The 15,857-nt window shown below is 41.5% G+C and overlaps 1 protein-coding gene across 4 annotated transcripts in view; it reads right to left on the minus strand.

Annotated features, from left to right (window-relative positions):
- Positions 1-15,835, minus strand: part of Hook3 (hook microtubule tethering protein 3) — a 93,675-nt gene extending 77,840 nt beyond the window's left edge. For 2 of the 4 annotated variants that reach the window (XM_028854847.2, XM_028854845.2), the window contains exons 1-2: positions 15,579-15,835; positions 6,646-6,731 (exon numbers count right to left, since the gene is read on the minus strand). In XM_028854847.2, coding sequence (XP_028710680.1) covers positions 6,646-6,731; positions 15,579-15,635 — 143 coding nt within the window. In that variant the 5' untranslated portion in view covers positions 15,636-15,835. Of the gene's footprint in view, positions 1-6,645; positions 6,732-15,051; positions 15,533-15,578 lie in introns of those variants that run through there. The other 2 variants (XM_028854844.2, XM_028854846.2) reach the window with 2 other exon arrangements.
- Positions 15,836-15,857: the final 22 nt, after the last annotated feature.

Genomic DNA, 15,857 nt, shown 5'->3' on the forward strand with positions numbered 1-15,857 from the left:
GTACCCTAGAGCACTTGTGGGCTTTCTCTGCCCTTTGCATCATTTCAGAATACAAAGACTCCATTAGTTTCAGGAATTCTGAACACAGCTGGCAGAATGAAGGCAAAGGGATGGCTGGGAGTAATGTAGAGCAGAGGGCATTGACCACAGCAGGCAACACCTAGATACATGTGGTCCTCTTTGGTGAAGACACCACACAATATGGCATGCAGCACACTCCTAACATCTTAAAGGGACAGTGCCTGTTTTGGCTGAGGGAAAATGGTGTGTATAGAGCTCTGTTGGAGATCTGAGGGGAACTCTGTCCACAGCATGAGTTTTTGGAGCAGATAAAACTGATGTGAAAATTACTTGATACTGAAACTTAACAACTTCCTCAAAATGTGGTTTCACAAGGCCCTAAAGAAAATATGCATTTGCTTTTCACAGCTTTCTAGAACTTTTTGACATATGATTTTTCTTGAGATTGTGAAACTGGATATGTTGAAGTTAATTTTACTTTTTTTTTTCCTCCCCGAGGCAGGGATTCTCTATGTAGTTCTGGCTGTCCTGGAACTTGCTCTGCAGGTCAGACTGACTTCAAACTCAAAGAGATCCTCCTGCCTCTGCCTGCCAAGTGCTGGGATTAAAGGTGTGCACCACCACTGCCTGGTTAATTTTACTTTCTAAAGGTACTGTAAAACAGTAGAGCTGGCAGTGATACTTTGCATTTTATTTTAACTCTGCTTACAGGTTTTCTTTTCTGAGTCTTCTAATATCCATTTCTTTCAAATGGTTTAATGTATACAAAAGAGGAATGTTACTGTAGTGGTCCCTAACTATTACCTAAAGCTGAGTTTTTGAAAAAACAAAAAACCAGAATGCTTACATGTAATTAAAATGCTTCCAATTACATGAAAATGCTGGGCTTAACATTTAAGGGTCACAGAATTAAAAGACAAAGTAAACCACTCCTTTGCATTCGATTATCTAATAGGTGCCACTGGGAGATGGAACTACTGGAGCTTCATCTTTTATGATTTCCTGCATAATACTGATCATATTCATTAAAAAATGACCCATGTTTGGCAGGTCTATGAATGATATACATTATGATAAACCCATGTTGATTATTTGTGGAAAGGGCTTTGTAGGGGTTCTTTCTTAAGTAATCCAGTACAATAGGCATGAAATGGAATAATTAAAACTTTGGCCTTTCTTAGGGAGAGGTCTAACCATAAGTCTTCAATGTGGAAATTTAAAAAAAAAAGTTCTTGTGGTGGTTTGAATGAGAATGGCCCCCATAAGGCTCATTTATTTGAGTGCTTAGTCCCAGCTGGTGAATGGTTTGGGAAGGATTAAGAGGTGTGGCCTTGTTGGAGGAGTGTGTCAGTGAGGATGGGCTTTGAGGTTTCAAAAGCCTACATCAGGCCCAGTCTCTCCCTCCAACTTGCAGACAAGATGTAAGCTCTCAGCTACTGCTCCAAAGCCATGTCTGCCTGCCTGCTGCCAGTGCTCCCCACCAAGATGGTCACGGATTCACCTTCTGAAATTGTAGCAAGCTCCCAATTAAATGATATACACACACACACACACACACACACACACACACACACACACACACACTGCTTTGGCCATGGTGTGTCTTCACAGCAAAAGAAAAATAACCAAAGGAGTCCTGTGCAAATTATTATACAGCAAATTCTTAGTATTCAGAAGTCACTGAGCTGGTAGTATGGCTCACAGGGTAAAGATGACTACTGTAAAAACCTGATGACCTGAACTTGATCCTAAGAACCCACTGCAGAAGGAAAGAACTGACTTCTAAAATTGTCCTCTGACTTCTAAAATTGTCCTCTGACTTCACATGCACACACATTGTGGTATGTATGCACCCATACAAACAGTAATAAATAAAATAATTTTAATATATTTTTAAAAAGGTAACCAATTTTTATCAATTTTTTGGGGGTGACCTTAGCAAGCAACATCTCCAAAACTGTATCTACATTAAGTTATTAGAATGGTATCTGTCCATTTTGGTGACATGAAGATCATAAGTAACAACTCATCCGAGTATGCTAGTGCCAATTCAACATAGCAATTAAGACATCTATATAATTATTCTTTGCGATCCTGTCTAATTAAATACTCACTGGCCGATAAAACAAGCCTTCCAAGAGATGTTTTGCAAGACTTGAGGACTTCTTCAAGGAGCACAAGTCAGACAACCTACTCTAGAAAATATAGACATATTTCATTTTGTTTAATTTAAATGAAGTCTATAAATTTTTTTTAGGCCATCTTTACTGGAATCTGTATAAAATAACTCATGATTCTAATAAAATAGAAAAATTATTCTGATCTTGAAATAATCCCTTAGGTAGGCTGGGCAGAGCTAAGCATTCTGAACTTTGTGGTCAAGTGCTGTGTGTCCGGATTTAGTGTGAAAACAGTTATTACAACGAACTGGAAGGAAAACCTCCTTGTCAAGCTAGTTCTTAGGATGTCAAACAACAAAACAGCTTCCACCTTGGCAACCATAGGGTAGCATTAAAGACGTTCATAAGGAAGATGTGGGCGTGTGATGTGCCAAAGAAAACACTAACATAGGAGAGGCGGAAGACAGGTAAGACTTTCTGGTTTTGTCTTTAAACAAACCAAAGTAAACACAAAGTTCAAAAGCTGCATTTTAGGTACGATCATTTAATACACTCAAATTATTACACTGGAAGTAGTTTCTTCTTATATTATAATGGTTTAATTTTACTTAGGACAGCTATCTGATTTTTTTTAACCCTTTAAACATGTGGGAGAGCCAGTGAGCTGGCTCAGTGAGTAAAGTATTTGCTATAGAAGCCTGATAACCAGAGTTCAATCCCCAGACTCCAAGACAGAGGAGAGAACAGACTCCCCAAAATTGTCCTCTGACCTCCACATGTGCACTATGTCACATATGCGCGCACACACACACACACACACACACACACACACACACACACACTGAATTATTAAAAATGTGAGAGAGGTATACAGTTGTTAATTTATTAGTGCCATATTATTCTCCTGAGGAAAAATGAATTTATTAGAATACCTAGCAGACTTTGTAATTTAAGTTAAAATAAAATTTTGTTGAGAAAATTTTAAAAAGAAAACAGGCCTGGTGAAATGGTTCAGCGGCTCAGAGCACTTACTGCCTCATCAGAGCTTGCATCCCAGCATCGCTATCAGGCGATGAGAAGTTCAACCTGTTACTCCAGCTCCAAAGGGCCTGATACTGTTTCTAGCTTCCTTTGGTGTACACACACACACACACACACACACACACACACACACACACACAGAGAACAAATGCTGGCAAAGATATGGACAAAAGGAACCTTTACACGTTGCTGGTGGGTAAATTGGTAGAGTCACTGTTAAAATCAGCACACAAGTTTCTCAAAAAACTAAAAATAGATCTCCCATATCACCCAGCTGTTCTACCCTAGGGATTTACCTAAAGAATTCATATCAACACATCACAGAGATAATTCTACATCAATGCTTATTACAGCACTATTCCAAACATGTAAGTTATAGAACCAACCTTGGGTAAAGAAAATGGCTATGCATAAATTGGTTATGCACTATCAAATGGTTAGCCCTAAAAACATATATACAAGTTACATTATATAGACTGAGCAAGTTATATTTATGAATATAGATGTGTGTATATATGTATATGTGTGTGTGAATGTAACAACATTAATAAAAAGGCTATTTATTTGAAAAAGAACAAGGAGGCATATGTGGGGTTTGGAGGGAGGAAATGGAAGGGAAAATGATTTAATTATATTATGACATCAAAAATAAAAAAACATACTTATAACATCTACAAAAAAAGCAAGCGTGGTATATATACACAATGAAATTGGTTTTCAGCATAAAGAATAATGAAGTCATACCCTTTGTAGGAAAAAGGCTGCAACTAGAGAAAATGAATTAAGTCAATATCAGACAGACAAATATTTTCCTCTCTTTGGTTCCTAAACTTTACATTGATACATAAAATCATGTATGTAGTGACATGGAGTAAAACTGTCTAGGGAATTAATGGGAGGGAAAGTGATGAGAAATCATAGGACAGGAAGGAATGAGGGGAGAAATATGTTCAATATGTATATAACACGGTACTATAGACAAGGCATATGTACAGCGAAAATTAAAAAGCAAAAGTAAATAAAAGGCAGAAGGAACTTAAACTTAGATCTGTGCAATGTATTAACTGTTCCTAAGCATCTGCACTGCAGGCACATCAAACCACAGGTTTGGCCAGGTGTGGTGGCACAGTTTGAATTCCAGCACTCAGGAAGCAGAGGCCGGTAGAGCTCTGGGGTTCAAGGCCAGCCTAATCTGTATACTGAGTTCCAGGACTGCCAGGGCTATAAACAGAAAGAAATCCTATTTCACACAAAACAAAACAAACAAGTAAACAAACAAATCACAGGTTTCACAGCATGAACCATCAATTACGGTCTCATAAGAAATGCTATACTTTTTAGGGAATTAGATGCAAGGCTGTCCAGGTTTCAAATGAACCTTTCTCAGTGAGTTCGAGGCTAGCTTAGCCTACAAAGCCAGTTCCAGGATAGCCAGGACTGTTACACAGAGAAACTCTGTCTCAAACCCCTCCCCCACAAAAAAAGAAAGAAAGGTGTGCCTATGGCCTGAAAAAGGTTGCATGCATGCTAAATTATAGAAGAAAGTAAAAACTATAGTTTTCAAACATGTGTCCCCATTCTAAACACACAAAAAAGGTTTTCTAAAACATTTTAGCTACTCCTCACATGTACAAATCATTTAAGTAACTGGAAGGTAATAATATCAAGCATTCATTTAAAGCTGATACTGATTTTCAACAGAACTAGAGAAAAATCCCACAGTCATATATATAAATCTTTTAATATCAGCTGGTAAGTACTTAAGGCTTCAAAGTATAAAATCATCTAAAAATCATGCCAAACCCAATTCACACATAATGCTTTAAATTAAAAAAAAAAAAAAAAAAAAAAAAAAAAAAATCCCTGGGCCAGGCACACAGGGTACATCTTTATTCCCAGCATTCAGGAAGCAGAGACAAGGCAGATCTCTGTGAATTCCAGGCAACCTGGTCTACATAGCAAGTTCCAGGCCAACCAGGGCTACATAGCGAGATACTGAATTTGATATCATTATGTTTTCAAAGTATGTAGCAAAGAAGAATCAGATATGTTGCATACACCTCAAATAACATTTCATTCTTTTAGTCATGAGCACTCACAACAACAGTTGAATTAGAGAAAGTTACTAATATCTGACTCTTTGAAACTGCAAAGAATGGGCCAGGCAGTGGTGGTGCACACCTTTAATCCCAGTACTTGGGAGACAGAGGCAGGCAGATCTCTGAGTTTGAGGTCAGCAAGGTCTACAGAGTGAGTTCCAGGAAAGCCAGGGCTACACAGAGAAACCCTTCTCAAAAAGCAAAGCAAAGCAAAACAAACAAAAGAAACTGCAAAGAATGGTAATTTCATATGGTTCAAAAAATTATGTATTTTCTTAGTTGTTAGGATGCAAGAAAGAAAACAAGGTTCCTGGCTCTTTCTTCATAGATCTTAACAAACTTAGACTGAGTGTTTCCAGGACAGAGAAGGTCATAAACAATCAAATACATACACATAAGATATTACATAATTCAGAGAATAATACACGAAGTTAAGGGAACAGAGAATATATGACAATTGCTGTATCACACTGGTGGTCAGGGAAGATCTCAGTGCTAAGGTTAGAGTGATGTTCTACAAGAGACAGCATTCTCAGTTTGTCCTATAATGACAAAATCTGGTTATCAACCTAAGTTGGAATAACAATCATAGTCCCAACTAAACTTATAACCAATCTATACCTAAGTACATGCCATCAGAACTCTCATTCCACATGCAACCCAAGTTTACACACACATTTTGTTATAGTTTAGATCTGAAAGATCTCCAAAGTTGCATGTAAAGTTTTGGTCCCTGGCTTGTGACTGCTGAGATGGTGGACCCTTCATGAAGTAAGGCATATGGAATAGGAAGCTAGATTACTGGAGGGCTCACCCTGGAAGGAACTTCGTAGGAACTCTACAACATCCTATTTTGCTTCTTCTTTTAAAATGTACTTTATTTCATCATATGAATGTTTGGTTTGAATTTATGTATGTGCACCATATGCATGCCTGGTGCCCAGGAGGCCAGAAGAGGGCACTGGATCCCCTGGGCCTGGAGTTACCAATGGCTGTGAGCCACCACGTGGGAGCTGGGAACCAAAGCTGCGTCCTGGGCAGGAACAAGTGCTCCTTGCCACTAAGCCATCTCTCCGGCTCCCGATTAGCTTCTTGACTGCTGGGAGGAAAGCTGCTGCTTCTGCCCATGCCCCCACCATGGTGCTGCCTGTCAGAGGCCCAAGAGCACTGGGACAACTGATCAAGGGATGGAATACCCCAAACTGTAGACCAAAAATAAACCTTTCTTTCATATGAATTGATCCCCTTAGGTATTTTGTCAATGAGAGAAAAGCAACTCTCACACTTCAACTTTTTTAATCCTTTTCAGTCCAAGAAAGGTTTCTATGTAAGACCACACATAAATACAAGTAACTTATTCTTACATCTTTTGAAGAACCTGGGACATCACAACCCCATTCGTTAAATCTTCCACGGTCTGGCATGGTGTATCCACATTAAAGGTCTGGATCTGAAGAAAAAAAAAAAGATCCAATGGTTAACTATATTAAGATTTCTTAGGGTGTATGTGCGTGTGTGTGTGTGTGTGTGTGTGTGTGTGTGTGTGTGTGTGTTTTATATTATCTTATCTCGGAGGTTGAAATAAAAATTTTAATAATCATGAATTTCTTCCCACATAGGCAAAAGAGAAATTGTGGTAGATATTGGCTGACTTTTCATCATACTACTCACAGATGACAGTCTAAGATGATGGTGCTGGGCGGTGGTGGCGCACGCCTTTAATCCAACACTCGGGAGGCAGAGCCAGGCAGATCTCTGAGTTCGAGGCCAGCCTGGGCTACAGAGTGAGATCCAGGAAAGGCGCAAAGCTACACAGAGAAACCCTGTCTTGAAAGACAAACAAACAAAAGAAGATGATGGTAACTTCAGCCCCTCTAACAGTGATGACTGACTCAAGAATAATGAGGGCAAAAACAGTATGGACCAAAGAGATACTTGTTGGAGAGCAGAGTCAATTTCTTATTAATGTGAACTTTTGTGCTTCATCAATTACTGTAGTAAACATAACTACTTCAGGGAATAATTTCTTTAAATTTTTGTTTATTATTATTATTATTATTATTATTATTATTATTATTATGTGCATGTGTGAGTACCACAGTATACATGTGGCGGTCAGAGGACAACTTGTGGAAGCTGGTTCTTTCCTTCTGTCAGTGGTCCAAGGGATTGAATGCAGATCATGAGGCTTGGTGACAGACAACTTTATCTGAGATCTCGTACTCAAAGGCAAAAATCTTTTTATATAGATATAGAATTCATATTTATCATCATTAGTTAGATACTCAATTCATTTCAATTTCAAATATATACTGAATTACAACTAACTTTGTATTGGTTAAGAGAAATTTAAGAAATGAACCCAAGAAGGGTCTAAGGGCATGCACCTGTAATTCCAAGACTTGCAAAGTGGAGGCAGAAATTCAGGGGTTCAAGGCCACCTGATACCAGAAAGGAAGTAAGCCAACAGTTATCAGCCAACTAATAACCAGCACTCCAAGCCAGATTTAAAAGGAAATAAATCACTGAGGATAACAAATGAAGGGTGTCCTGATACAGGTCTTTTAATTTGGTGGAAGTATTGTGGGATATACAGACAAAGATTCCATTAAGAAGACATGTGGCAGAATGAAAAGGAGCCTGGTATAGAGAGGTGGAAATCATAGGAAGAAATGGAACAGAGAGGCGTATAAAACACGTGAAAGAACTAAAAGAAGTATCATTAGGCAAGACTCGATAGGCCACATCTGGAATTTATCTTAAGAATAATGGTAGTTTGTAAATAAAGGTTTTCAAGCAAGAAAGTGATCTGAACTGTACAAACCAAACTGGATGCAATATGAAGGAAATACTGGAAGGAAAGAGCAGACAAGTCTGCTGTGGCAGTCTGTAACACTGAGGAGGCTAAATCAGATCGCAACAATGGAAATACTGAGATAACACTCAGGTGACCACCTTTCTTTTTTATTTATTGGATTAGGAAAAAACTGCCAGGTTAAATGTATATTCATTTTTAAGTTTTTTAAAAAATACCTGTTGCCAAATAAACCATGAAACAATAAACTGCTACTGAAAAATGTGTGAATATCTGTTTCTCTGTATCATACTATTCATAAAAGTTGGCGTCTCATGTAGCCCAGGCTGCCCTCCAACTCATTATGTATCAGAGGTCATGATGACTTGAGCTCCTGATTCTCCTGCCTCCACTCCCAAGCGCTGAGAGAAGTTATAGTTATAACTTCCCGGTTTATATAGGGCAGGAGTCTTTCAGGTAATGATGATTATGGTAGCAGAAGCTAAGGGATTTATGTCACAGGTTCTTATAGAAAGCAGTTTTTAGTCAGACAAGAATTTGGGAGATAAGATGGTCCTAACTTAAATACACACAGAGTCTTGACTTAAAAAAAAAAAAAGTTGCCAGCCGGTGGTGGCGCACGCCTTTAGTCCCAGCACTCGGGAGGCAGAGGCGGCGATCTCTGTGAGTTCGAGCCAGCCTGGCTACCAGTGAGTTCAGAAAGGCGCAAAGCACACAGAGAAACCCTGTCTCGAAAAAAAAAAAAAAAAAAAAAAAAAAAAAAGTTACAATAAGCCAGGCAAGGTAGCATACACTTTTAGTTCCAGTTACTGAGGAGACTGAGGGAAGAGGATCGATTTTAGTTCAATGCCAGCCCCGAAATATAGTGAGACTCCATGGGGGGATGGGGGTGGGGGACCAGAAAATGAGTAAAAGGCACAAATGAAACAAGTGAAGATCATCTCAGTCTGATTTTAAACTTTATTCTATCTGCAACTGCCTCCACACTAGTAAATTAAAAAAAAAAAAAAAAAAGCACCCGTTTTCATTTTATAGGTACTAACTTAATGACCCATTTAAAAGCTATCTCTTTTTGTGGGTTTATACATGGAAAAAAGAGATGAAACAGCAACAATCACATATTACATTTTTTTTTTTTTGGTTTTTCGAGACAGGGTTTCTCTGCGTAGCTTTGCGCCTTTCCTGGAGCTTACTTGGTAGCCCAGGCTGGCCTCGAACTCACAGAGATCCGCCTGGCTCTGCCTCCCGAGTGCTGGGACTAAAGGTGTGCGCCACCACCGCCCAGCCACATATTACATCTTAATCATTTGGTGCACACCCCAAAATAAGGGGCTTACCGATTAAGCTCAGTGAACACTGCCTGGAATGTAACACATCAATTCTAATCCTTAGTTTTACTATTAATTTATCACATAACCTGGGATATTTTACCTCATCTCTTCTAATACCAGCTTTTTCCATATAAAAATTGGGGGTATTAATATTAGCAGTTTCCAAACCTAGGTGTGCATGATAGTCATCTGGAAAGTTTTCATTTTGGAAACATTTCTTAGATCCACAAAATGAATCATAATCCCTGTACGATGTGTTTAGGATGCTACAATCCCCCACCCTACCCTCATGTGTGGTGCATGTTGCTGGAGGAGTGAACTCAGAGCCTTGCACATGCTAGGTAAACACTCCACTACTGAGCTATCACCCTACCTCTTTTAGAATTCTGAGCTTGCTTGCTTTCTTTTAATGTGTAGGGGTGTTTTGCACACATGTAAGTCTATGCACTGTGCATGCAGTGCCCTCAGAGGCCATCCTATCTCCTAGAACTGGAGTTACAGACAGCTGTAAACTGCCATGTAGGTGCTAGAAATTGAACTAGGTCCTCTGGAAGAACAGCCATTACTCTTAACTGCTGAGTCATCTCTTTTGCCCGCTTGTAAGTTTCCAAAACAGAATCTTGCTAATAGCCTTGAACTCACTCTGTAGTTTCTACAGACTTTCAACCTGCAATCCTCCTGCCTCAGCCTCCTGAGTAGCTGAGATTATAGATCTGTGCAAACAAGTTAATCTCTGTTAATCTACTTTAATAAATGAATCAAATAATCCTATGTACCTGGGCAGTAGTTTTAGCATCTGGAAACCTTTAAAGCAGGATGAAGGTTAAGGAATCAAGCCCTTATCCCTCCTACCTTAAGCTGGGAATGGAACTCAAGTCTTGTCATGCAAGGCGAGTGTTCTAGTATTGAGTTACATTCCTACTCAGGGTTACAAAATTGCTCCTGGTCAGTCAGAAGAAACAACTCAATAAATCAAATAGTTTTTTTTTTCCCCCTGAGACAGAGTTTCATGTATCTGAGGCTGGCCTAGAACTCACTATCAAAGACAGGATGACCATTAAACTCCTCGATCCTCCTGCCTCCACCTCCTGATGGAGAGAATTAGAGGTGGACTGCTGAGATTATGGGTGTGCACCACCACATCTGGTTACACAGGCTTTGTGCAAGTCCTCTACAAACTGGAGTACGAGCTCAGCCCAAAGGAAGGAATTTTAAAGAGTAATTTAACACAGTATGTGCCCCCACCTTTGATTTTTAAGATGGAGCTTCTAAACAATTGTTTTCTGTTTTAGCCCTTCAGGTGCATAGCTACTTAGAAGAGTTTAACAATGTTCACCTCTGCTTTCAGTACTGACAGATCTCAATTAAGAAATAAACTTATCATCCTATGAGGTCTGAGTTGTGACATTTCAGGATAGTTATACAGTAAAACAGAAAGATAATTGCACTTAACTGTGTTAAAGCACAAATTCTACCTGAAGGGTCACAACCTTTCTTGTAATTTCAAGAAGCTCTGAGAACACATTCCAACCCTCCCTCGCCCGCAAAAGCATCAGGAAAGCATGAGATCATGTGGAATCAGCAACTTTAGGGCAGTGGTTCTCTACCAGGAGTGATGTTCTGCTCCCTAGGAGAGCCTGGAATAGCAAGGTAAGTACTATTATTTTGTAAACAGCAATGCTTCTACTAAATACCCTACAGTGCACATGACATTGCCCCTAACAATTACTCAGTCCAAAAATATCAAACAGCAGTGAGCTTAAAACCTGCTCTAGAGCAATAGTTCTCAAATGTCGTCTTGAGTACTAACTACCCATCACCTGGGAAAATGACAGAACTGCAACTCTCAGCTCCAATCCCAGACCTAGAAACTCTAGCCCCAGGGCCTAGTAAACTGGTTTGATAAAGGTTCCAGGTGATGTTGATCAATGATAATGGATGAAAACCACTGCCATGGAGGAGCCAGCAACCACCATGCTACTCAACATTTTCCCTCAAGGGCTTTAAACCTTTGTACATCAGAGATTCTTTATTCTCCCATCAGAGGGTCAAATTTGTTGGTAAGGATGGAGTTAGGCAAAAGGAAGGAAAACAGAATGGGAGAGATTCTAAACGTTAGTTGCTTTTCATAGGTTCCCAAATAAGTAAGATAGTATGAAAACAAGGACACACAAGGATTGTGGCGTTTCACAGAAGTGAACACAACTAGGATTCTTTTCCCATTAGTCTCATGTCATTATCTGACAGCATTCTAGATTCTTTTTAAATATGCGTTTAGACTAAGTATAAGTTCTGCCTGAATATATGTGCACCATGTGCATGCCTGGTGCCTGTGGAGGTCAGAAGAGGTCATCGGATCCCTGAACTGGGGTGGTGGATGGTTGTGAACCATGTGGGTTCTGGGAACCAAATCAGGGTCCTCTGTGAGGGCAACACAATCTCTTAACTGTGGAGCTATCTCTCCAGCCCCTCTGGAGTCTTGTGTTCCAGTTTCTTGGGTAACTGGATGGAATTATATAACTCAGTTGTATGGTACACCCACAAGGTTTAATCCTCAGCACCATAAAACAAACAATCAACTAAGACCTGAGAGAGTGCAGTCTTTTCATCATGATTCATGCAGAGTTCAAGAAGCTGGGCCTGGGCAGTGCCAGATTTGGTCACCCCTCTTTAAGCTGGTAGTCATAGGGGGTCCTATGGATCCATAAAACAATAAAGGCTATTGTCACTGCTCTTAGTTACCCACCAGAACTTGGAAGAAAGACCCTATTGCTAAAGACACTACATTATTGAGCCACAGGACATGGAGAAATCAAACTGGTATTGACCTTGAAGCTTAATCCCTACGGGCTAGCTTTCATAGTGCTACATGGTGCTATGCAGGCTACTGGAGAAAAATAATCAACATCTTACCCAGCTGTGAACCCTGAAAGCTACAATGACAAACGGGTTGATAAAAATATGTCCACTGGTGCAATCGTGGCATCAGTGTTATGGGAGTAAGCAATTGCTTTCTGGTTGGATATAAGGCTCACTTCACAAACCAGAGTTCATGCTTTATGATGTTAACTGGGCCAAGAACACATGACTGGGCAGGTCACAGACTCCAGGAGAGAACTTACTATTATTTTGCCAAATGGACAAGGTATCAAACTGCCCTCTAAACACTTATCTTTATACCCACTGAATAGTGCAGCTCCCAACTCTCATCAGAGAAGCTTATTTCTGCAGTAGAGGGCAATTAATATGGAGACTCACAAATGATCAGAGTACAGAAACTAAGAAACTGTCCAGTGCTCAACTCTAAATGGGACACCTCGATCACAGACCCTCCTCTTAAGACTCAAGAGATCATTGCAGAAGAGGGGGCAGAAAGACTCTAAGACCAGAAATTGTAGACAACTGCTGCAAAAACGTGTTTTCTGGATATGAAGGGGATGGTGCGCATAAGAATCTACAATGGCTGTGCTGTGGCTGTATGCCCAAGACCTGCACAAGCTCCAGTTAGCCAAAATTCTAGAATGAATGGAGAGGAGGTCATGTTGCTGAGAAGCTACTGGCAACTGACAGCTGCTGGAGGAGGAAGAGTCAGTCTGTTTTCTTCAGAGTGCAGTCCCTAAGTTACTCAAGCTCCAGCAAACCGTCCTACACCCACATACACACTGTCAACACTAAATGGATTCAATAGGTTAAAAAAGAAAAAAGAGCATATGAACTCGAGAGGGACAAGTGGTGGTGAAACAGAGTTGGAGGGGAGGAGTCAATCTGACCAAAACACATTAATCCATAGATAAAATTCTCAAAAGTCCAAATAATAAGAAAGAACTGACTAAATAAGCCAATGCCTTCCACAAAGGGCTGTGATACGTGTGTGTGTGTGTGTGTGTGTGTGTGTGTGTGCACCCCCCCAAATAAATACTAAAAATTTTAAAAATAAAATGATCGTTGTTTAAAAAAAAACAACAGGCTATGGAAATGGCTCAGTGGGTGAGGGTGCTTACCACAGCAGGCTGGCTGGTGACTTGCAACCTGAGTTTGTTGCTTGGCAAACCATGGAAGGGCACCAACTCCAAAAAGCTGACTCTTGACCTCCACGTGCATGTGGCGGCAACTAGGCCTATACGTGCACATCACAACCACACACATGACAATACCTTCTTAAAAGAGACTGGCAGGCATAACAGCACAGGGGTACGCTGTAAGCACACTCTGCGGAATGTGCTTGCTATATACCGACTGCGTATAAAACATTTTCCATCTTTTTCGTGCCGGCCAGTGGTGGTGGTGCACACCTTTAATCGAAGCACTCAAGAGGCAGAGGCAGGCAGATCTCTGTGAGTTCAAGGCCAGCCTCGTCTACAAAGCAAGTTCTAGGACAGTCAGGGCTACAAAGAAAACCTTGTCTCAAACAAACAAAAAGCAAACAAACAAACAAAAACCATTTCCCATCTTTTCAAAAGTCCTCCTGGTTTAAATAATAGTCTGAAAAGTTGACGGAGGCTTAGCTACGTTACACAACCTATCACCACCATCCTACTTGATGCACAGCAGTGAAGCTTATCTTCTTGCTTGAAGTTAGAACTTAAGAGTATGTTAACTATGCATCATTTCAAACAACCTGAAATTACAGGAATGATCTAATGCAAAACCAAACCATAGAGCTCTGCATTGTATAAAGTTTATGTTTCAAAGGACGATACCGGATTATTAAAAAAAAACTCAAGCTGGGTGTAGTGATGCAAGTTTATAATCCTAGGACCCAGGAAGCTGAGGCAGGAAGATTGCTACAAATTCAAGATCACAGTTTGAGGCCAAAAATGGGCTACACAGCAAGACCCTACCGCAAACGCAGGCACATCTTTGGATTCTACCTTTGTTACATTTATTACAGCCAAGCTAAGTTTTAACAGTTCTCGAACTTCTCAGCAGTGCCCCTGCACAAAACAGTGATGGCTAGCTTCCAGAGACCGGATCCTCTAACCCAAGACACTGTTCAACAGAATTTCCTTTTATGTTTGCATTTTACCTTTAAAGTGAATTGGGGGTGGGGGTGGAGAGCTTAGTGTTAAAGCCTTCACTCAGCACGCAGGAGGTCCAATCACCACCATCTCCCCCAGTAAGCAGACAAAATTAACACTGGTCATAGTAACCTCCGTAAATATATCTGTGTTCTTCTAAAAAGACGGTTAACAATTTTTAGCCATAAGTAAAACGAATGTTCTCAGGGGGATACTTGGTTTATCCCATGGCTCTGCATATGCCTGTACCCACTTCCAACCAGCCTGCTAAAAACAGAAACAAACACGGGTTAACTGCCCAGCTAATGAAAACGGCTGCTTAAGCCATGACTATTGACATTAAAATCCAACGTCTTTACTTTAAAATTTGATAACCTTAACCCTTATCAATTCCAAATTAGAATCTCACGTTGCTTTAAAAAAAAAAAGTGTTCCATTTCCATTACTAATTCCCTAAATCCTCCCAGCTTAAAAAAAAAAAATTTTTTTTTAAATCCTTGATTCCTTTATAAGTACCATCACATCCTTTACTTTATAACAGTCAAAATGCATCTCGCATTTCAAATGTTCTGCCTCTGGGTGATTCTTCATGTTTTGTCTACCCACCCTCCAATGTACGATTTTTCCAATGGGCAGGGCTTCATCCCTCAAGGGGCTACGCTCCATCCTGGCTGAACGCTACAACAAAGGCGAGCAGCGTCGTAACTAGGGGTCCCGAGTGCCTCTACCGGGCGCCCAGGCAGAACCGACGCTTTGGATCACGGGGAGCTGGGGAGCGAAGCGCCAGCGCCTCATCCCTGCACGCAGTCCTAATTACAGTGTCGCCTGCACCCCATCATTAGCCCCCACCGGGCAGGTTTCCTCTCGGACAGCAGCCAACCTCTCAGGCCGGACAAGTTCCTCCTGGACCCTGCTGGGCCCAGCCTGCCTGAGCCCGGCCGCTCCCTTGCTGACCCTGACCCGGCCCGCGGGTGTAGACGCGGCCCGCACCGGCTCCTCAGCTCCGCCCGTCGCAAGCCCCGGATGTGACGGCAGGTCGCCCGGGGTGCTCGCCCCTCGGGACGAGCCCCGGTGTTCGGGGGGAAGGTTGGCGGAGTTTTCCCCACCGGCCCGCTGCCGCCCCAACCACGTACCCAAGTGAGCAGGCTCTCGCACAGCTCCACCCGCTCCACTGACTCCACGTTAAACATCTTCCTTGAGGTGGCCGCAGCGCCTCCCCCGACCAACCAGAAGCCGCGGCGGCCGGCCGTTCAGCTCGGGGTTGGGTCCGAAGCGTCGGGCAGCCGACCGGCGTCTGGCGGACCTTCTCTTCCGTCCGGCCGCTCCCGAGGCGCGGACGCTGGCAGGAGCTCCGCACTGTCACCGGCCCCTCCCTCCTTTCCCTCCCGGGCTCGGGGCCGCGCGCCCTCCGC

Source organism: Peromyscus leucopus, chromosome 17 (genome assembly GCF_004664715.2).
Source record: "Peromyscus leucopus breed LL Stock chromosome 17, UCI_PerLeu_2.1, whole genome shotgun sequence".
NCBI lineage: Eukaryota > Metazoa > Chordata > Mammalia > Rodentia > Cricetidae > Peromyscus > Peromyscus leucopus.